The following is a 22,322-nucleotide window of genomic DNA, read 5'->3' as shown; positions in this document are numbered from 1 at the left end:
AGAATTCTTCACATTTGCCTAAACTCTAATGATCACCTTCTTGGTTAGATATTAGGTACCTGTGGTCAATGTTGACAATAAGGCACTCTGCTATCCAACTGCTTTGTGAAAATAATAGGACTGTATACCTTAAATCAATGCCAGAAAAATCTAAGGCATAAACATGTTGCAAACCACCACTGCCATTGTGAATCCTCATCATTAAACGGCAGCTCAGAATATAATCAATAGCTTCTAGTAAATCACCAAGCACCACAGACTCAGCTAACAAACTACCTGGCAGATTCTAACATCCAGATCAGCATCAGAACACACAGATTAATTGCCAGTGGAGCAAGAACCGCAAATATTGCAGTCCTTGGTCAGTGGATTTTTGTATACAATTATGATACATTAGTTATAAAAAGCAATACGTGTTACATTCCTTTAAATCACATTGCCAGAACTGAGCTTGTTCAGTCCAGGAGCTGACCTCTCAAGGAACTGAAATTTCAAATAAACCAACTACTTATTCACACCAGTCATGATAGGAAGTACTTACATGCTTCATCCTTTGGAGTTTTGAAACAGCTTCCACCCAAATCTGTAAACCCTGTGGGAAAATGTGGTATGCAGGACTGAAGCTCTCAATTTCATTTACCAAGTAAGAGCGTTTGGACACATTTTCTGTTGGCAGCTCTCTAATGTAAATTGAGATGCACGTCCCTATTAAACTAATCTTTTAAAACAGTACATAAAACCAAATGTAGTCAGTTACATTTAGTCCTAACTAAATTCCACAAAATATAGTAAATTAGACAGAAAATCAACCACATACCTTTTAAAAAAAATCTTTAATGTTATTAAAGTAATAAGTGGCAATTAAGGTTATTAAAAAGTACCATGTGGAAATATTAGGGCAAGTAATTACAAAGAAACATTAAGTGGCAAAGTCGTGCAGTCAAGTGTATGTGATTCTCTTCAAGTGCTTGGAAGACTGTTCGCCGGCGAAGTCAATCCAAGTGTTCCCCAACCGAAAACCATGGATGAACCGCGAGGTACCTTCACAGGTTAAGGCCAGGTCTTCTGCATACGTCAAATTACCCCGAGCGGTACAAGAAAGCCCGCTATGATCTCCGCAAAGCCATCAAGGATGCCAAGAGACAATACCAGGACAAACTTGAGTCCCAGTATAATCACTAGGACACACTGAGAATGTGGCAATGTCTGAATACGATAACTGGCTGCAAAGCAAGGTCAGGCAACATCATTGGTGATAGTGTGACTCTACCCGATGAACTGAATGCTTTCTATGCTCGCTTCGAGCAGGCCAACAGGGCGGTGACACCTAGCCCTTCAGACAGTGTGCCTCTCCCCAGGGTGACTGTGGTAGAGGTTAGATTGACCTTCTTGAAGGTAAACCCGCGAGAAGCAACTGGCCCAGACGGAGTTCCTTAGTAGCTGCGCGACCAATTATCAAGAGTATTCGTGGACATCTTTAATCTCTCCCTACTCCGTTCTGAGGTCCTCATGCCTAAATTGCCATCCAGTGGCCTTGACATCCACCATCATGAAATGTTTTGAGAGGCCAGTTTATGGAACGCATTAAATCCAGTCGACCCAGCAGCCTTGACCAACTGCAGTTCGGATACAGCCACAATGGGTCCACGGATGCGTCCACCGTCCTACATTCATCCCTAGAATACCTGGATAAGAGAGACACCTACTGTATGTCAGACTCCTATTCATAGAATACAGCTCTGCCTTTAATACCATTGTATCAACTAAGCTTATCACCAAACTAGTGGGACTTTGTGTCAACACTCATCTCTGAAACTGGATCCTCGACTTCCTTACCAACTGACCCCAATCTGTGAGGATAGGGGACAAATCATCCTCCACAATAATCCTCAATACGGGGGGTCCGCAAGGATGTGTTTTCAGCCCCCTTCTTTACTCCTTGTACACACACGACTGTGCGGTCATGTACAAATTTAACTCATTTTTCAAATTTGCAGACGACACCACCATTGTGTGCCAGATATCAAATAATGATGAGACGGAGTACAGGAGGGAGATCGAGAACCTCGTGTCCTGGTATCGAGATAACCTTTCTCAATGTCAGCAAGACAAAGGAGATAGTGATCGGCTTCAGGAAGTGAAGCAGTACACATACCCCAGTTTGCATTGACGGTGCCGAAGTAGAGATGTCTGCAAATAATCTAATCTAATCTAATCTAAACATCTAATTCCTAGGAGTCAATATCATCAACAACATCTCCTGGGCCACCTGTGAAGCAAAGACCAAGAAAGCACACAAACGCCTCTACATCCATAGAAGGCTTAGCTTTGGCATGTCCCTACAACTTTCACCAAATTTTACAGATGCACCATTTATACCGCAAGGCCAGCAGCATAATCAAGGATGAGTCGTACCCTGGCCACCCATAGAAACATAGAAAATAGGTGCAGGAGTAGGCCATTCGGCACCTTTGAGCCTGCACCGCCATTCAATATGATCATGGCTGATCATCCAACTCAGTATCCTGTACCTGCCTTCTCTCCATACCCCCTGATACCTTTAGCCACAAGGGCCACATCTAACTCCCTCTTAAATATAGCCAATGAACTGGCCTCAACTACCTTCTGTGGCAGAGAATTCCAGAGATTTACCACTCTCTGTGTGAAATTTTTTTTTCTCATCTCGATCCTAAAAGATTTCCCCCTTATCCTTAAACTGTGACCCCTCCCTCTTCTCCCCTCTCCCATCAAGCAAAAGGTATAGGTGTGAAAACGCACACAACCAGGTTTGGGGACAGTTTCTTCCCAGCTGTTATCAAGCAACTGAATCATCCTACCATGACTAAATCATCCTACCACAACCAGAGAGCAGTGCTGAACGACTATCTTTGACGACCCTCGGACTATCATTGATCGGACTTTGCTGGCTTTACCTCAGCCCCTACTGTACTCCCTGGCTAGGTTCAGTTCCAACTCGATAATCAAGTTTGCTGATGACACTGTGGTGGTGGGCCTGATCTCAGACAGCGATGAGAAGGCCTACCGGGAGGAGGTGGCTGATCTGGCACTCTGGTGTCAGGACAACAGCCTCCTCTTGAACATCAAAAAAACTAAGGAGCTGATCGTGGACTTTAGGAGGGCACATCATCCTAGGACGTACACACCATTGAGGATAAATGGGGATACTGTGGATAGGGTGAGCTGTTTTAAATACCTGGGAGTCCACATCTCTGAGGATATGACATGGACATCACACGCCGCAGCACTCGTGAGTAAGGCAAGATAGCGCCTTTACCACCTCAGGCAATTGAGGAAATTCAGAGTGTCTCTGAGGATCCTCCAGTGCTTCTACTCAGCGGCTGTGGAAAGCATCCTGTCCGGAAATATCACGATTTGGTTTGGGAACTGCTCTGCCCAGGACAAGAAGACTCTGCAGAGAGTAGTGTGTTCGGCCAAACGCACTATGGGAACTTCACTCGCCCCTCTGCAGGATCTATACATCAGAAGGTGTAACTCCAGAGCCAATAAGATCATGGGAGACCCCTTCCACCCCTGCAATGGACTGTTCCAGCTGCTACGGTCAGGCAAACGCCTCCATTGCCATGCTGTGAGAACGGAAAGGTTGAGAAGGAGTTTCTTCCTAGAGGCCATTAGGTCTGTAAACTCCTACCTCACCAGGGACTAACTTTTACTGAACCTTCTAGTTTTTTTTTGTTTTTTTAAATTGCTGTTTTTTTTGTTTGTTTGTTTGTTTTTTGCACAAAGTCCGCGAGCATTGTCACTTTTCATTTCACTGCACATCTCGTATGTGGAAGTGACGAATAAACTTGACTTACCTTGCACTAAACATTATCCCCTCATGTATCTATACCATAAATGGATAGATTGTACTCAAGTATTGTCCTTTTGCTGACTGGTTAGCATGCAATAAAAGCTTTTCACGGTACCTCGGTACACATGACAATAAACTGAACTAAGTAAAGTTGAGCCACTTGTCAATCTGAATGAAGGTTTATAGAAAGGGATCTTTTAAAAATATAAAAGCAATGTTAAAATTGTTCGTCAACTTTATTGGTAAACTCTGATGATGTAAAGTTTCCTTCTCAAAGTCCACCCCAACAAAGGAGACCAGTACAATTGCTACATTGGAAATCATTGATTTGTCCCTTAACTCACATATAGGGTTTAACTGTACACACACAAATCGTTAGACAATTTACCTGCACACATGTAGCTACTTAAAAAATTAAAACAATTTAGAAAGTAATTATAGACCTGCAGGTTTATAAATCCTTAAATCTGCAGTAACTGGTCGAAGTGCAACATAGAAAATGCGTCAATTTTTACTTCTATTTCAGATCGAGGAAGTTGGAATAATGCAAGGGGTGATTACGATTCATAAACAGGTGTAGGTACAGAAAGTCATTGTGAAAGAGCCAATAGTCAAATCTAAAATGGAGTCGTTCTTTTACAAAAGCATGGTCTAAAAGAATGGCTCGGTGCCAAGTCTGAATGACTTTGCAAATTATATGGAACACAATATGGAGGACAGGTTGTCTTTTCAATAAAGACATTAAGATGGCAGCCTGCTTAATAACATGTGCTTCTTTTCAAGGCCTTAAAGAAGCCAAGATTGGAAAAAAAATAGCTGACGCTCCAGAGATAAGTAATAACTTGTTATTGGATGAGCTTGATTTTGACCCAGCTTTCCTATATTCTGAAAGGCTGCAGAATCTTTCAGTCATGCCATATTCAGACTTGGTAGGAGTGTTTTACTGATAAGAAAAATGTATAATTGTGCTAACTTTCCTTGGTTCTGTGAGTGGAGCCCGAGAAGCACTGAGCAACATTTGTGCTCATTGTAGATCTTCGCCACTCCCGTCTGACGAATCAATTAAAGATTGCCATGGTTTACCTTTAACAGTTTTTGTTGCTATCTGCTTTTTAAGAAACAAACTTTGACAATTGGAACTCCAGAGGGTGTGCACGATTCTGGGGTTTTGGATTGTCAGGATGGAAAGTCTCCATCCACTGTGGTCGACAATGATTCCTGACAGGGAATCTGACAGGGTTCCTCCTATCTCTACCTTGTTTCCACCTTACATCTCACCAATCACATTTAATAAATTCAGCTTTGCACTTCCAGTGTGGTGTTACCACCTAACATATGCTGTACCCCTTTCACCTTTTTCAACATTACAATAGAGACCACACTACATTACATACCATACTACAATCTTTGTACCATTCTGCTGTTTTGCATTAGTCATTCCTCAGAAATCCTCTACTCATAATACACATTCCAAGTTCAAAAAGGACATATAACATTGTAAAGAAAGGCGAGTGATGAGAGCACATGGGGCGTATGAACAGGTGACTGGAAGATACAATTTTAATATAACACATTTTAATATTGACGTTATTTATTGGGAGGGGTTGGGGAAAGGCTGACATAGAACTCAAAGCCCACTGTGTATCTCACAGACCATCTACACCTAACTTTGCTAGAAGCTGATGTTCGATAATAATTAGAGATACAAGACATGCCCATTCTACTCTTGCCATGCCAGCTGCACAATGGTCAACTATAATGTTTGTATAGTACCTTGTATAGTAGGATACAATGTAGGTTATACGTTTTTAATGGGAAAATAAGAGCGGGGAAATGAAACCATTCTGTTATGAGAAAGAATGGACTTACTGGCCAAGTATACATTGAATTTCAGTTATTATACATAGTTCCTGATAATAATGGTTGAATTTGTTGAACTAAATGGAAAGTTCAGGAGAGATTTTTAAATAGCAAATGCCCTGCACATGCAGGGGTGGCAGGAAGAATATACCACAAGTTAAAAAAATTGAAATATAAATATGCTTAATGAAATACACAAATTAGAACTCTTGGGGGAAAAAAGCTGGAATGCAAATATGACTGCAACAGATTTAGACTGAGGGAAGTGGGAGTTCAGCATTTTGATAAGTGGAATCAAAATGCAGATTATCTAAACGGAAAGAGACACCAATTGGTGAAGTACAGAGGGATTTGAGTGCTGTTTTGCGCGAATCAAAAAAAGTTAGCAGGTATGTGCAGCATGGAATTAAGAGGACACCTCGCAAGTCGGCTTTTATTTTAAAGGGGTTGGGGTTTAGAAACAATGGGATTGTTTTAACATAATTGTACAGTGTATAGGTGAGACCACAACTGGGTATCATGCAATTTTGATCTCACCCAAGAAAGGAGATAGTAGCAGTGAAGGCAGTCCAAAAGAGATTCACCATGGCATTCATGAGATGAAAGGCTTGGCCTATTAACAGAAGCTAAACAGATTAGATTTGTTCATTTTTGTGTTACAATACAATACAATACAATACAATTTATTGTCATTTGAGCCTCAGTGAGAAGAATAAGGGTGAACTTATTGACATAAAGAAGGTACTATGGGGCATGCCAGGGTAGCTGTCAACATAATTTCATTCATGAGATAATCTCGAGCAAGGGGAAATAGTTGCAAGAAAATCGGTCAGACATTTAACATCGGGGACTGGAACTATCTATCCCAAGAGTTGCAGAGAATAGCTTATTAAAGTGGAGGTAAATAAACTGTTGAAAGATCAGGGGATTGAGGGCTATGGGGGCTCGGTACAGAGAAGGACTAAAGGTTGGGGTGGTTCAGGCATGGGCAGTGCAGGCTTGTGGGACCAGGTGGCCTACTCCTGCTCGTATATTCTTTTCGCGTTAAGAGTTGAAATTGAAACACCACATTCTTTTACAAATGTCAATAAAACAAGTTGTAATAATTCCCAGATCTCAGGGAAATACCATTCTGCGTGTGAAATTCCAAGCTACAGCAGCACAGTAATCATGTTACTAAAGTAACGATGCAGAGGAGAATTCAAATCCCATCACAATAGAAAGTCAATTCTATAATCTGAAATTTAAAAACATATGTAAAGGTTATCCTAAAACTACAATCCTATTATAAACCCCTTCTGTCTTACTAATGCCCTTTGTGAAGAAGCTTATCCCACTAATCCTTTACCAGTATGGTTTAAAAAATGACTTGCAGACCTACAGCAATGCATCTGGAATAGCTAAGTATCAAACTGGCAGAAAATGCAGCAAGAAAAACAGATGGACTGAACTCCCCACTTAAGGGCAACATGGGAGTATCATCAATACAGTCTGTGGCGGTTCAAGAAGATTATTACCCAAGAATGGGCAATAAATGATAGCCAGAGATACCTATATTCCACAGAAAAAGTCATTATTAATAGATAAAAGCCAATTTTCCGTATTTATCTTATATATCTACACACTGACCCTCAATTTGCTGTCAATTCCAGCTGCAGCAGACGACCTTGAAGAAAGCAGCCCACTAAAAGTATGAAATCTGAAAAGATTGCTAATTGGGATCGTATAGAATCAAAATGATCCTAGTGTCTATCAGGTGATTCTCAAACTGACCATGCAGCCAATCACATTAAAGTCGTCCTAGAGAGCAAGCCAGGAAGCAAAAAAAAAATGTTTAGTTAACTTTTTAAATGTTTTCCAAATTGCTGGCTAAGGACCAAAACAGACAAACAATTAAGGTGGCAGCTGAAATATCAAATCATTTTAATTTTAAAATCTAGTTTGTTTTGAAATAAGCAAGAAAATCATAATTCATACGTTAAATCATGGGATTGGTGAGTTTGCGAATCAGTAATTTTATTTTAATAACCCATTATAAACTCATTCATACCTCATGGAAAAATATGACATTAAGGGCATTGTTACAAGTCTATTTCATAATTAAGTTCAGGTCTATTTCTCTAGATTCCCTTGAAAGATGAAAAATGTAGCTCACAACTTCAGCATTACCACATTAATTGCGACATGCATTCAAATCTCAAAGTTCCTGTGAGTTTAATAGTGTACTGATGGCAAAACTGATAGATTTATGGTAATAATAGCAACAAAACCTGGGCCATCATTACTGCATATACAACAAACAATAAACCAGAGAACGTATCTGCAGTAATCAACACTTTTTTTGGGGAGGATGAAAAGGAAAAAGATGCCAGAAAATGTCATTGATGTGCACGCAAGAGATATTGATACAATTTTTTCCAAAGCAAATAACTTCCAAAAATGTTAAATTTGATCCACTGATTCTATTGTTTATTATAATTTTCCAAAATGTAACATTTGATCCCTTGATTATATTCTGCTTATTGAACAAAGATTGTCTCAGCCTTCCTATGTGAAGTAGGTCAGAACCACCTTGCAATGAATATACATTGGCCTTGCTCCTCAGAAAATGCTGTAAATTGTACAAGCTGTCAAATGCAGCTGTTTCAGTTGCGGCAGCAGTATAGTTTGGCTCAGAAGTATGAACACATGAGAAACAGATGAAACAGATATTGCTTTCCTCACAATTCCACAGTGCTGAATAACAAAATAAATTTTGCCTATCAAAAATCTAAATACATGGACTTGGAAATTTAGCTTAAAGTTTGAGTACAGAAGTCAACTACTGAAACAAAGCATGGCTTTAATGGAGCTTTTAAAAAAATCCTTGCCAGAAATTGTTCTTAGCAGCTCGTAAACCGAATAAGTAAAGCTAAATATACATTACCAGAACTGAGCAATAGCCATTCAGACAAATGTACTCCAGTGCTCAACTTTAACAGCAGATTTGGGTAGCATTGCTCTTTTTTTTTTTAAACCAAGATAAATACATATTAAATTTGAGCTTTAGATGTTCAAGGACTGAAATCAGTTTTGTATCTGGATGAATTGAAAGAGTACATGAATAAGGCAGCATCTCACTTTTTGTAAAGCATTCCGATTTTTTTTACCAGCAGCAAAGCAATATTTCAGTATTCTATATAAAGCACTAAGTTGATGCAATAACTACAATTTATTTAGCTTTCAAAATATTTAAACACATCAGCACACATTTCTGAATTGGCAGATTATAAACAAAAAAATGCAGCCACACCAAAAAGTACCAGGGTATCTGTCGACCGTTATATTAGTCCCTGTAATACAATAGCATTTCATGTAAACTTAGCAGAACAATCTGCATGGTACCTCCTTTACAACAGCATGTGAATTTAGCCTCTAATGACAAAGAACACATGTTATCCAAATGAACTGGATTTTTTAAATATTAAATATACAAAGGACTAGCTAATCCCACTATCCCATTTCATGCTAAAAATATATAAGCTAGTTTTTCATTGCTGACTGTAAACATTGAGTTTTATAGCACACATAGACGTGGTAGTTTATTTTCAATTAAACACTTTTACCTAATCCAGCTTCAAACTTGCAAGATTTTAAAGCCTTGTAAATTAAACAGTCTTTAAAATATACAAAAGAATGACTCCAATCCAAGTGCATCTTGTGTCAACTCCCAAAGTGTAAAGGGTTTAAAGGGTCAACCAATTTTAAATTATGATTGGATTGTAATCCTTCAATTTTATAGGTCATTGTACATATTAATATCCAACAACTAAATTGTATTCTGTGACCTGACAAGCAATAAAGCAGCCTTTGCTATTTAATACCATGGATAATTCACAGATTTATCACAAAAGATCAAAATACATACAGCATTTTAAATTTCTTCAGAAAAACTTGTCATTGCTATTTACAATAGTTAAACCTTTCAATTTTTTTTGCCTGATCAGTTTAACCTATTGTATTGGTAATCTGGCTCAATTAATTGGTACGTTGTTCTAGGTAATGTATGAAAGCTCTAGCTACATGCTGAGTAGGCAACTTTGCTATTGTGTATTAATCGCAGACTCTTCATCCTTACTCATTTCAATATCCATTTCATTTTCTTTTGGCTGTTCATCATGCTCCACTTCTTGGTCATGTTTTAGCTGAACCTCTGCTGGAACGGATTCTTCTTTTTCACTCTCATCTTGTTTACTATTCTGAAGAGAAGTAACACTTTGACCTCCAACTTCCTCAATTGGTTCTATATAAGAAAAATAGTTTCATAATTTCAATGAATTTAGAAATCTATTTGAGTGATTGCTACTCAATTGTATCACACAAATAAGAGTATTATACATTCATTACTGAAAACATTAGACATCTTACCAATTCAGATTTATTTTCAAACATTTCATTCTCTGGTTGTAGATAATACTATTAGCCTGTTTTATATAACTTGTCGAAGATGCGTGCAATTTTGTTTATTTCTTCCAAGTTAAATAATCCCCACACTGCAATCTTTTCTCCACAAAATGGTCAGCAAACATATTCATTGGCCTCTGCACAAAACTGTGCTCCAGAGGAAAAGTAAGTAATATTCTAAGCAACATTAGTTCAAAAAATTATCTAACAGCTCTGTACAAAAACAGATAATTTGCCTTTCTCCTCAATTTGAAGTTATATTGAAGTATTTCACTTGATTTTATCACAGTACAGCTAGATTATTTAATTCTCCTGAAACTAAATTTTCAACTGCCACGATAAAGTTCCTCCTTTTCAATTTCTATCCAAGATTTGGAAGTTCTGACTATCATGGGACATGGGTCTTGAGTAGTCAATGCCTTGTGGTTTCTAATGAGAATTAGATTTCCATTATGCTTTCCCTATTCTCTCAAAGAACAAACTACTTGAATTGTCCAATGGACAAAGGGAGAAATTTCCACCAGGTCCAGGCTCCCGGCTAGGTGCAGAAATAAACGTGTCATATTAAATAAAAAAAATCATGAAGTGCAGCCTCCCTAGAATTATACAAAGTAAATTAGAATACAGAAATGATCATTCCAATTGCATACACCCAGTGATGTAAGAAAGACATTTAGTTTTTTTAAAGAAAGCTTTTTTGAGCAATAAGACCAGTCAATTTTGTGATCACTTGCACAAAGGGCGTTAAAACAAAAAAGATATTTGGTTGCATTGTTTGGTTATTACTCATTCTTTCTAGACAAGTTTTCATAGTTTCTGATTCGCTCAGGTTTAGTTCATTGCTTAATTGATAACTTACCAATGTGAGGACTGATTTTAGTCAGTCACTGATTACATCACCCCCCACTTTCAGGTACAAGGCCTTTGAAAAACATGGCAGCTTGCAAGAAATGTGTGGTTGATGCAAGACCTAACTGCATAAATGGATGTTATGTTTGAGAAATTAACATGCAATTCCTCAATCTGGTGTAGCAAAATATCATAATCTAGCATGCCCATTAAAATTTACAGATTTAGATATTTCACCTTGGAATTCAGAATTCTATAAAAACAGTTCCTTTAGGCCAGAGGTCGGCAACCTACGGATCCGGCCCTTAACCCAAAATCATCTGGCCTGCAGGCGTTTTTTTTTTCCAATTTGTTTTCGTGACCTGGGAACTGCAGCCAGTCCCGGGGCACGCAGGCGACCTGGGAACTGCAGCTAGACACGGGACTCGCATTTGACCTGGGCGCTAGTCAGTCAGTCCCGGGGCACGCAGGCGACCTGGGCGCTACAGCCAGTCCCGGGGCACGCAGGCGACCTGGGCGCTACAGCCAGTCCCGGGGACGCGAGGGATCTGGGAACTGTAACTAGTCCCAGCGACGCAAGGGAACTGGGAACTGCAGATAGCCCCGGGGACACGAAGGATCTTCAGAAAACGAATTGAAAAATGCGTGAAAACTAATGCGAAAAACACGACCAAGTGTCACACTAGTTAGTATGTATTATTAGTATGTATTATTTCAAATTTATGTACTATTAGTATGTATTATTACTAATTACTAATTTAGTCTGTATTTTTATTACCTCCATTTATTAACTATGGCGATAGATGTGGCCCGCCATCCGCTCAGACATGGGTCCTGGCCCCTATGCAGAACAAGGTTGCCGACCCCTGCTTTCGGCCATTTGAGTAAGCTAAATAATACCATGTATTGTTTTATATCACAAAGCACTGTATCTTAAAATTTCTGAATAGTGAAGAAAAATTGGTCAATGATGCAGGTTTAAGAAACATTGATCTTTTCTATGTGACCTGTCATATATAGAAAAAACTTGCCAAAATAGTATTAAACTTTTAAAGAATATCACAAAAGTTTTAGAAAATACTGCAGGGGATGGGGAGATGGGGACACACGCGGTGTCAGAGGGGAGGGCTGGTCCCCGAATGCAATATTCCACCACTCACCCATAGGTCCCAATACTCACCACTCCCTAGAGACCCTAACCCATCACCCCCCCCCATCCTCATTTCCCTCATCCTCCTCCCCTCACTCCCATTCCCTGGCACAGGACCTACCCAGGTCGCAGAGCAGCGCCAGGGCATGGAATTCGGCCTGGTTCTTGTACTCGACCCGGACCTGGCTGTAGACCCATGCTTGTTCTTGGTTCTAGGGGCAACCTCCACCTGCCAGCTCAGCCACAAATGGGCGAGTTTGGACTGTTTTTAAAATTTCAAGGATAAAAAAAATTCAGAAATATAGGTGGAAATGCGACGGGAAGATGTTTATCGCCTCCAGGGGGAAAATGTGAGTAGGATGTGTGAAAATGGGAAGGCTGTGGCCTAGCGTTTGGAAGAAAATAGGAATTAACCAGATTGTGCCCAGATGGCACACACACACACACAAACAAACAAGAGAAGAGTTTTAGTAATATAGATATAGCGTATCTGACACTCAGAGATTTACAATCGTTGTCTCAATATTAATATAATTGTGTATTTGCGATTTTCTGCAGATCATGTCTGAATAATGCAAGAAACATTAAACTCAATAATATTGGTAATAGCCAAGCCAACTTATTTGGCTAAGCCAAATACTTCATAAACTGATCTTAGACCTTGGTGGTGCCCTTACTTCCAGAAGGTTCACAGGATTTGAGAACCTATCCTATATTAGAATGTGTGCAACACTAGAAAACATAGAAAAATAGGTGCAGGAGCCAGCACCTCCATTCAATATGATCATGGCCGATCATTTAAAATCAGTACCCCGTTCCTGATTTTTCCCCATATCTCTTGATTCCTTTAGCCCCAAGAGCTAAATCTAACTCTCTCATTAAAATGATTGTCATGCCATCCCTGGCCTCTCATCTAAGAGATGAATCATTTAGTTGGTCTTTATCTGCCTCTTCAGTGCATGTAAAAGATCCCACTTTCAAATATTTACGAGTTCCCTTGAGCCATGGCCAAGATTTGTCCCTTAAATGACATTTAAAATCAAATATTCAGGCAACATTTAATGTTGTATATAGGAACTTACTGTGGACAAAATTAGCCGCTTCTTTTAACATTACAACAGTGTTGACATTTGAAAAGTACTTCATTGCTTGCAAAGCATTTAAGAACTACATTTACTTTGTTTTTTCCTTTTTCCTTGTCTTCCTCTCAAACACTCGACTCATCCTTTTTCTTTCTTAAGTCTTAAATCTCACGCAAGAGATACTGTTCCACAAGATCTCAGTTGCCTCACTGTCCTTGTGTGCCATACGTCCAGCAAGTTACCCACCAAAAATATTATGCAATGATAGATGCAGAGAATGGTACATGCCTATCCATCAGCAAAAGCTTCTCCACTGCATTCATCAATAATTAGTCTCCATTTCTCACAAATGTGCTTTTCTCTTTTAATTCTTGGAGAAGCAAATGAAATTTAGTATTACAGAATCAGAATGACACAGGAAGCAGTTATTTGGCCTTTGGGATCACTGTCACTTTACATCGGAAATAAAAACGAATGTTGGAAATACTCAGCAGGTTTGGCGACATCTGTGGAAAGCAAAATGGAATCAGCATTTCAGGTGATGGAACCTTAGTAAGAACTGGGAAGCACTGCTGTTTTTTTCCACTATCCAGTTCTGACAAAGGGTCTCTAACCCAAACCCCTACAGAGCATTTCCAGCATTTTTCTTTATATTTCAGGAACTTTGCCTGTAATATTCTGATCAGTCATAGGGCGGCACATTGGGACAGTGGTAGAGTGGCTCACTGTGACCACGTGGCTTTTCTCCAGGTGCTCCGGTTTCCTCCAACCTTCCAAAGACGCATTGGTTTGTAGGTTAAGTGGCTTCTGTAAATTGACCCTACTGTGTAGAATGCATTGCTTCCACACCTCAAATTTTTTTTCCTGAAATAGAATTCCAAATTACCTGGAATTTGATGGTATTTCCCAGCCCGGTAAGCCTTCCCCAACTGTGCATGTGCGACTGCCGCCCCAACTGCGCATGCGCGGATACCGGGCCCACTGCGCATGCGCGGGGAGACAGCGTCACCGGCGCCATTTGCAATTGTGACGCGGCTGACGAGCCTCCCCCAACAGCGCAGGCGCGGATGGTCGTAAATATACAGGTACATACTTTATCCCGCAAATCATCCCGCAGGCCTGATTGGACCCCTTCGCATCTCCCCGCGGGTGCGCAGAGGGCCAGGTATCCGTGCGTGCGCAGTTGGGGCGGCAGTCGCACATGCGCAGTTGGGGAAGGCATACCGGGCCGGGAAATTTCACAAAATCATTTAATTTCCCTAAAATTACCCAAAGACAACCAGAATTTCCTGAATTTTGGGTAATTTCCTTCAAAGTGGAAACACTGGTAGGATGGTCCTAGTGTACGGGTGATCACTGGTCGCCATGGATCCGGTGGGCCAAAGGGCCCGTTTCCACGCTGTATCTCTACACTAAACTAAAAGCATTATACATACAACTAAAAACCATAAGAGTCTGAAGAAAGGTTTTGACCTAAAACCTTGTCTATCCATATCCTCCAGACTTGTTGCCTGACCCACTGAGTTACTCCAGCACTTAATGTTTTACTCATGATTCCAGCATTTGCAATTCCTTGTGCCCTGGCACACATTTAATACTAAATGTAATTTTACCAAAGACTAGAGAATAAGTAATACACTTGTAAATTACAGCAGAATAGGAATGAATAAAACATTGCAATTTTACATCGTTTTTGAATCAAGTAACATGGCCTTCATTTAGTGTAACACATTTTTTCCTCCAATTTTGAAAACTTTTTTGATCTGTTTAAATGTGCTTGTAATTATGCTCCTAGAGCTTATCCCCCTTAGTCTAGTTCAGTAAAACACTGAGTCAAGCACCGGATCACTATTCTTTATTCTTTCCAACAATAACGAACTCCCTAGACCACCGCAGGTCCGATCCTTGTCTCTGCTCGTTCAAGCCTTTCAGCCTCGTGCAAGCAGACACCTCCAAAAGGTTACGCAGTCCAATGCGCCCCTCAAGAAGATCGACCTCGATCCTCGTGGGGTTCACTCTTTATAGGTCATCGGACCCTGTGGCACGAAACTAGATGGGGGTGGCAGCCGCTACAAACCAATCACAGATATTGATTACATTATACTATTATTGACAGATCCCTAACCCATTTACAAAGTACCCCATTACAATATTTCTACAGAAGGTTCTGGAAAGAAGTCAGTAAACCAAGGTAATGCAACATTTTCCCAGATTGTATAAACAATTCAAACAAAGTTTCACACTTCATCCAATCATCAAACAGCAGTACAACACCCTGCAACATTATTAACAGTATTGACAACTCCCCCTTAATCTGGCCAATCCAGACTATGCATTTGCAATACCTCTGAGCTCTTCTGCAACGTCCTCATGAATTTTAGCAAAGGAAAGGACATCTGGACCTGACCTTATACTGCATATCAACCTGGGGTCCAGACTTTCTGGAACCATCTCACAGCTTGTAACTTCTCACAGAAAGAGGCCGAGCAGGCCCTGCAAATGCAAAGATCCTCCATTTTATAATACCTCTAATTTGGCCAATATTAACATGCTTACCAAGATCAGTTTGATCATCAAGTGCTGCAGCTGGAGAGCTAACTGGGCCTGGGGAATCAGAACGTGGTCGTTTTTCAAAATTGAATTCTGGAAGTCTCGGAGCCTGAGGCCTTGTTTTCCTTGCCGGATTAAGAAAGAAACAGTACGCACATCTAAATGCTATAGAAGAAAACAAAATGATAAACTTAATGCAGCTAAAACACGTTCATGGTAAAAAGCGTAATTTGGTTAAAAACAGTGTACAGAAATATCTCAAATCAGTTCAGCCATAAAAGTCTACAAAATCTATTATCATTTTCTTTGAGTGTTTGGCATATCACAAATAGAGCATGTTATGGAAAGTTCCACATAGTGGAGCTGCTGTATGACAGGGTATGCTACAGATATGAACCCCTTGGCTTCACTCATTTCAAAGGTTGTGCCTCCTGTAATTTACAAGTTAACTTGGCACTTGATTACAAAGACACATCCTCAATTAATTGTCCTTTTAGAGAGGACTGCAGAAGTGTATAGGGGAGGCAGCTGAACAGCAGGGAAAGCAAGAGAAAGTATGTTGCTCTCCCTGGCGAGCTGACCTCTACTGGGCTGAGGTCATTTTTATGGGCCTTCTCTATCTTCCAGTCTGAAGAAGGATTCCGACCCGAAACGTCACCTATTCCTTTTCTCCAAAGATGCTGCCTGACCCACTGAAAAACTCAAGCATTTTGTGTCTGTCTTCGGTATAAATCAGCATCTGCAGTTCCTTCCTACACAAGTCTTTGATGTTGAATGGAAATTAAAATTACATTTCAAACAATTGAAATTTCGTACAAGTTTGTCCTCTGCATCTGATTCATTACTTCAATGCATAACCCATAATTCATGAGTGATTGTGGCGATTTAATGCTCATCTGGTTCTTATGATTACTTAGATAATTAGAAATTAAATTGGAAAGTTCTAGCAGCATTGTCTTACACAGCCTGGAAGATTCCTAAACCTTGGTTCCCTCATAGATACATCGATACATAGACAAAAGGTGCAGGAGTAGGCCATTCGGCCCTTCGAGCCAGCAGCACCATTCAATGTGATCATCCACAATCAGCACCCCGCTCCTGCCTTCTCCCCATACCCCTTGATTCCGCTAGCCCCAAGAGCTCTATCTAACTCTCTTTTGAATGCATCCAGTGAATCAGCCTCCACTGCCTTCTGAGGCAGAGAATTTACACAAATTCACAACTGTCTGTGTGAAAAAGTTTTTCCTCATCTCAGTTCTAAATAGCCTACCCCTTATTCTTAAACTGTGGCCCCTGGTTCTGGACTCCGCCAACATCAGGAACATGTTTCCTGCATCCAGTATGTCCAATCCCTTAATAATTTCATATGTTTCTATAAGATTCCCTCTCATCCTAAATTTCAGAGAATACAAGCCCAGTCGCTCCATTCTTTCATCATATGACAGTCCCGCCATCCCGGGAATTAACCTCGTGAACCTACGCTACACTCTCTCAATAGCAAGTGCAGTTCTCCTTAAATTAGGAGACCAAAACAGCACACAATACTCCAGGTGAGTTCTTACCAGGGCCCTGCACAACTGCAGGACCTCTTTGCTCCTATACGCAACTCCTCTTGTTATGAAGGTCATTAGCTTTCTCCACTGCCTGTTGTACATGCATGCTTCCTTTCAGTGACTGATGTACAAAGACACCTAGGTCTCGTTGTACTTCCCCTTTTCCTAACCTGACACCTTTCATTTAATAATTTGCCTTCCTGTTTTTGCCACCAAAGTGGATAACCTCACATTTATCCACATTAAACTGCATCAGCCCACTCAGCCAACCTGTCCAAATCACCCTGCATCCTCATTGCATCCTCTTCACAGTTCACACTTCCACCCAGCTTTGTGTCATCTGCAAATTTTCTTATGTTACTATTAATTCTTTCATCTAAATCATCATTGTATATTGTAAATGCAGTGCCCTCCATAATGTTTGGGACAAAGACCCATCATTTATCTATTTGCCTCTGTACTCCACAATTTGAGATTTGTAATAGAAAAAAAATCACATATGGTTAAGGTGCACATTGTCAGATTTTAATAAAGGCCATTTTTATACATTTTGGTTTCACCATGTAGAAATTACAGCAGTGCTTATACATAGTCCTCTCATTTCAGGGCCCCATAATGTTTGGGACACGGCTATGTCATGTAAATGAAAGTAATCATGTTTAGTATTGTGTTGCGTATCCTTTGCATGCAATGACTGCTTGAAGTCTGCGATTCATGGACATCACCAGTTGCTTGGTGTCTTCTCTGGTGATGCTCTGCCAGACCTGTATTGCAGCCATCTTTAGCTTATGCTTGTTTTGGAGGCTAGTCCCCTTCAGTTTTCTCTTCAGCATATAAAAGGCATTTTCAATTGGGTTCAGATTGGGTGATTGACTTCGTCACTCAAGAATTGACCATTTTTTAGCTTTGAAAAACTCCTTTGCTGCTTTAGCAGTATATTTGGGATCATTGTCTTGCTGCAGAATGAACCGCCAGCCAATGAGTTTTGAGGTATTTGTTTGAACTTGAGCAGATAGGATGTGTCTCTTCACTTCAGAATTCATTATGCTACTACCATCAGCAGTTGTATAATCAATGAAGATAAATGGGCCAGTACCTTCAGCAGCCATACATGCCCAGGCCATAACACCCCTATCACCGTGTTTCACAGATAGTTGATATGCTTTGGATCTTGGGCAGTTCCTTCTCTCCTCCATACTTTGCTCTTGCCATCACTCTGATATAAGGTAATCTTCGTCTATCTGTCCACAAGACCTTTTTCCAGAACTGTGGTTGCTCTTTTAAGCACTTCTTAGCAAACTGTAACCTGGCCGTCCTATGTTTGCAGCTAACCAGTGATTTGCATCTTGCATCGTAGCCTCTATATGAATGAATAAATGAATACGTTTATTGGCCAAGTATTCACATACAAGGAACTTGCCTTGGTGCTCTGCCCGCAAGTGACAACATGACATACAGTGACAGTTAGGAATGATACATAAAACATTCATAATTAAACATTATTGATTAAACATGTGAATTAAATAAAATACCAGAGCAAAAGGAGACTACAGGTTTTTGGTTATTGATTAGAGCTACTACTCATGGATAAAAGCTGTTTTTATGTCTGGCTCATTTTTGTTCATGCAGTCTTCGGCAGACAGTGGTCATTGACAAATCCACATCTGACTCCTGAAGAGTGTTTCTGATCTGTCGGACAGGTGTTTGGGGATTTGTCTTTATTATAGAGAGAATTCTTCTGTCGTCAGTTGTGGAGATCTTCCTTGGCCTGCCAGTCCCTTTGTGATTAGTAAGTTCACCAGTGCTCTCTTTCTTCTTAATGATGTTCTAAACAGTTGATTTTGGTAGGCCTAAGGTTTGGCTGATGTCTCTAACAGTTTTATTCTTGTTTCTCAATCTCATAATGGCTGTAATGTCAATTTCAAACCTTTCCATTGTCATTACTACGCAGGCAGGAGGGAGTGAAACGAATTTACGCAGTCGATGATAAAAACAAATCTTCCAGTCGTTATTTCCAGTTTCACTGATTGAAGTTGTTGTAAATACAAAGAAGTGAACATACCAGATCCTCTTTATACATACAAATTGTAGCTTGCCGTTCTTAGGGTCTGAACTGGTAAAAAACTATATTTCTTCTCTCCTGAAGAAGGGTTTTGGCCCGAAACGTTTCTTATTTCCTTTGCTCCATAGATGCTGCCGCACCCGCTGAATTTCTCCAGCACTTTTGTCTACCTTCGATTTTTCCAGCATCTGCAGTTCCTTCTTAAACATTCCTTCTCTCTTGCTCGCTTCAGTCGTTCTGACCACACCCAGTGGTTTTGCCAGCCTCATCCGATGTATGTCACGCCCATCTACGTATCAAAAGCCCACCCCAAGCGTACAAAATAATTCTGCAAGAAATATTTAGACAAAATAATAAAATATGCTAACAGTAACTAGCCTAAGCAAGAATGGCTCCTACAATGGCTTCCTTGACTTTCATTGGCACAACTTTGGTCCTCATGTTGATAAATAGCAATAAAAAATTCCAAAGGTGATGGAAAGATTGGAGGACTAGGTGCTGAGAGCTCTGTTATACCTGCAGTTAGGAGGCAATTAAACACACCTGAGCAATTACAAAGGACTGTGAAGCCATGTGTCCCAAACATTATGGTGTCCTGAAAGGGAGACTATGTATAGACAGCAGTAATTTATACATGGTGAAACCAAAATGTATAAAAATGGCCTTTAATAAAATCTGACTATGCGACTTTAACCAGGTGATTTTATCTATTAGAAATCTCAAATTGTGGAATACAGAGGCAAATAAATAAATGACGGGTCTTTGTCCCAAACATTATGGAGGGCACTGTAGCTGCAGTTCCAGCACCTGAGCCTTGCGATACCCCACTAGTCACTGCCTGCCATTCTGAAAGGGACCCGTTAATCCCTACTCTTTGTTTCTTGTCTGCTAACCAATTTTCTATCCATGTCAATACCCTACTCCCAATACCATGTGCTCTAATTTTGCCCACCAATCTCCTGTGTGGGACCTTATCAAAGGCTTTCTGAAAGTCCAGGTACACTACATCCACTGGTTCTCCCTCGTCCATTTTACTTGTCACATCCTCAAAAAATTCCAGAAGATTTGTCAAGTATGATTTCCCCTTCGTTAACCCATGCTGACTCGGACCGATCCTGTTACTGCTATCCAAATGCGCCGCTATCACATATTTGATAATCAACTCCAGCATCTTCCCCACCACTGATGTCAGGCTAACTGGTCTATAATTCCCTGCTTTCTCTCTCCCTCCTTTCTTAAAAAGTAGGAGCTACCCTCCAATCCACTGGAACTGACCCAAAACCTATAGAACATTTGAAAATGATCACAATGCGTCCACAATTTCTGGAGCAACCTCCTGGGATGCAGACCATCAGACCCTGGGGATTTATCAGCCTTCAGTCCCATCAGACCACCCAACACCATTTCCTGACTAACGTGACTAATGTGAATTTCCTTCAGTTCCTCTCTCACCCTAGGTCCTCTGTCCCCTAGTACATCTGGGAGATTGTTTGTGTCTTCCTTAGTGAAGACAGAACCATAGTACCTGTTCAACTCATTTGCCATTTCCTTGTTCCCCATAATAAATTCACCTGTTCCTGTCTTCAAGGGACCCACATTTGTCCTAACTATGTTTTTCCTCTTCACATACCCTCAAACGTATGCCTAAATGTTCCTAGCAGTAAATAAGCAATGTGCATTCCATACTGGGCAGGCATCAAGTGCACTTAGGTAATCACCACAGTTAGAGGGTGGTGAATCTGTGGAATTAATTGCCACAAAAGGCTGTGGAGGGCAAGTCGATGGCTACTTTTAAGGCAGAGATAGATAGATTCTTGATAAGTCGGGAGTCAGGGATCATGGGGAGAAGACAGGAGAATGGGGTTAAGAAGGAAAGATCGATCAGCCATGATTGAATGGTGGAGTGGACTTGGGCCGAATGGCCTAATTCTGCTCCTATCACTTATTCTTTTTTTGAAAGAATGCTACTTTGGGTACTTCTACAGCATAATTTGTATGCTTAAATCAGATGAAATAATTCCAGTCAAAACATGTGCTGTATCCATCTGTAAAAACTCAGAACTGTTGTGGCTGTTTACAAAAAAATCATAAAATGCTGGAGTAACTCAATGGTCAGACAGCATCTCTGGAGAATAGGAGGGAGAGATAGATTAGCCATGATTGAATGGCAGAGTCGACTTGAGCAGAACTAGGCCATTTGGCCTATATCACATATGACCTTAAATAGAGCTGCCAAGTTTTGTCAGAGCATTTCAGTATTCTGGTGCCTGAAAATCAGTATTTTGCTAAGGAAATCAGTATTTTTACGCAATTCCATTTTGTTGAAGTTTTTTAATTTTTTTTATTTGCGGTCATGCTCATGTTAGAGTACAAGAATGCATAACTTTGTTACCAATTGACATGTCTTCTACGCACTTTACTTGACAGTGCATTCGTTGCCATCGCTTTGTATACTGCTGTTGAACGGCTGCTTCCTGCTTTTAGCACCAGATGATGTTGTAGAAGCCATTATGGAAGCCTCCCTCCCCCTCCCTCTCTCTCTCTCTCTCTCTCTCTCTCCTTCCTCCATCCCTTCCTCCCCCTCCCACACACCCTCCCTCTCTCCTCCCTTTTTTCTCCCTCCCTCTCTTATTCCATCCCTCTCCCATTCTCCACCCCTCTTTCTCTCCCCCTTGAGCCCACCCACCGTTCTGTAAAATAAATACCAATCCCAATGTTACTGCAATCCCACTAGTAACCTTTCACCACTAGGCTTATCCAGAATTCTACCACTGCCTGAAAAATAATCAAAGGCTCAACTACCATTGAGAAAAAGAATTCCAAAGACTCATTGTTATATGAGAATTTTCCAGAACAGTCTGTGACCCATAGCGCTGTGGCCATAGCTGGAGCTCCAACTGGAGCACTATTTTTAGAACCCATAGCGCTGCAGCCGAAAGCT

The 22,322-nt window shown here is 40.4% G+C and overlaps 1 protein-coding gene across 4 annotated transcripts in view; it reads right to left on the bottom strand.

Moving 5' to 3' along the window:
- Positions 1-8,134: 8,134 nt before the first annotated feature.
- Positions 8,135-22,322, bottom strand: part of lnpk (lunapark, ER junction formation factor) — a 107,250-nt gene continuing 93,062 nt past the window's right edge. For all 4 annotated transcript variants that reach the window (XM_033023900.1, XM_033023902.1, XM_033023901.1 and 1 more), the window contains 2 exons: positions 15,773-15,931; positions 8,135-9,974 (listed from right to left, as the gene is read on the bottom strand). In XM_033023900.1, coding sequence (XP_032879791.1) covers positions 9,775-9,974; positions 15,773-15,931 — 359 coding nt within the window. In that variant the 3' untranslated portion in view covers positions 8,135-9,774. The remainder of the gene's footprint in view (positions 9,975-15,772; positions 15,932-22,322) is intronic.

Source organism: Amblyraja radiata, chromosome 7, assembly GCF_010909765.2.
Source record: "Amblyraja radiata isolate CabotCenter1 chromosome 7, sAmbRad1.1.pri, whole genome shotgun sequence".
Classification (NCBI taxonomy): domain Eukaryota; kingdom Metazoa; phylum Chordata; class Chondrichthyes; order Rajiformes; family Rajidae; genus Amblyraja; species Amblyraja radiata.
Note: the sequence above shows the minus strand (reverse complement) of the source record. Positions and strands in the feature narration are given on the sequence as shown.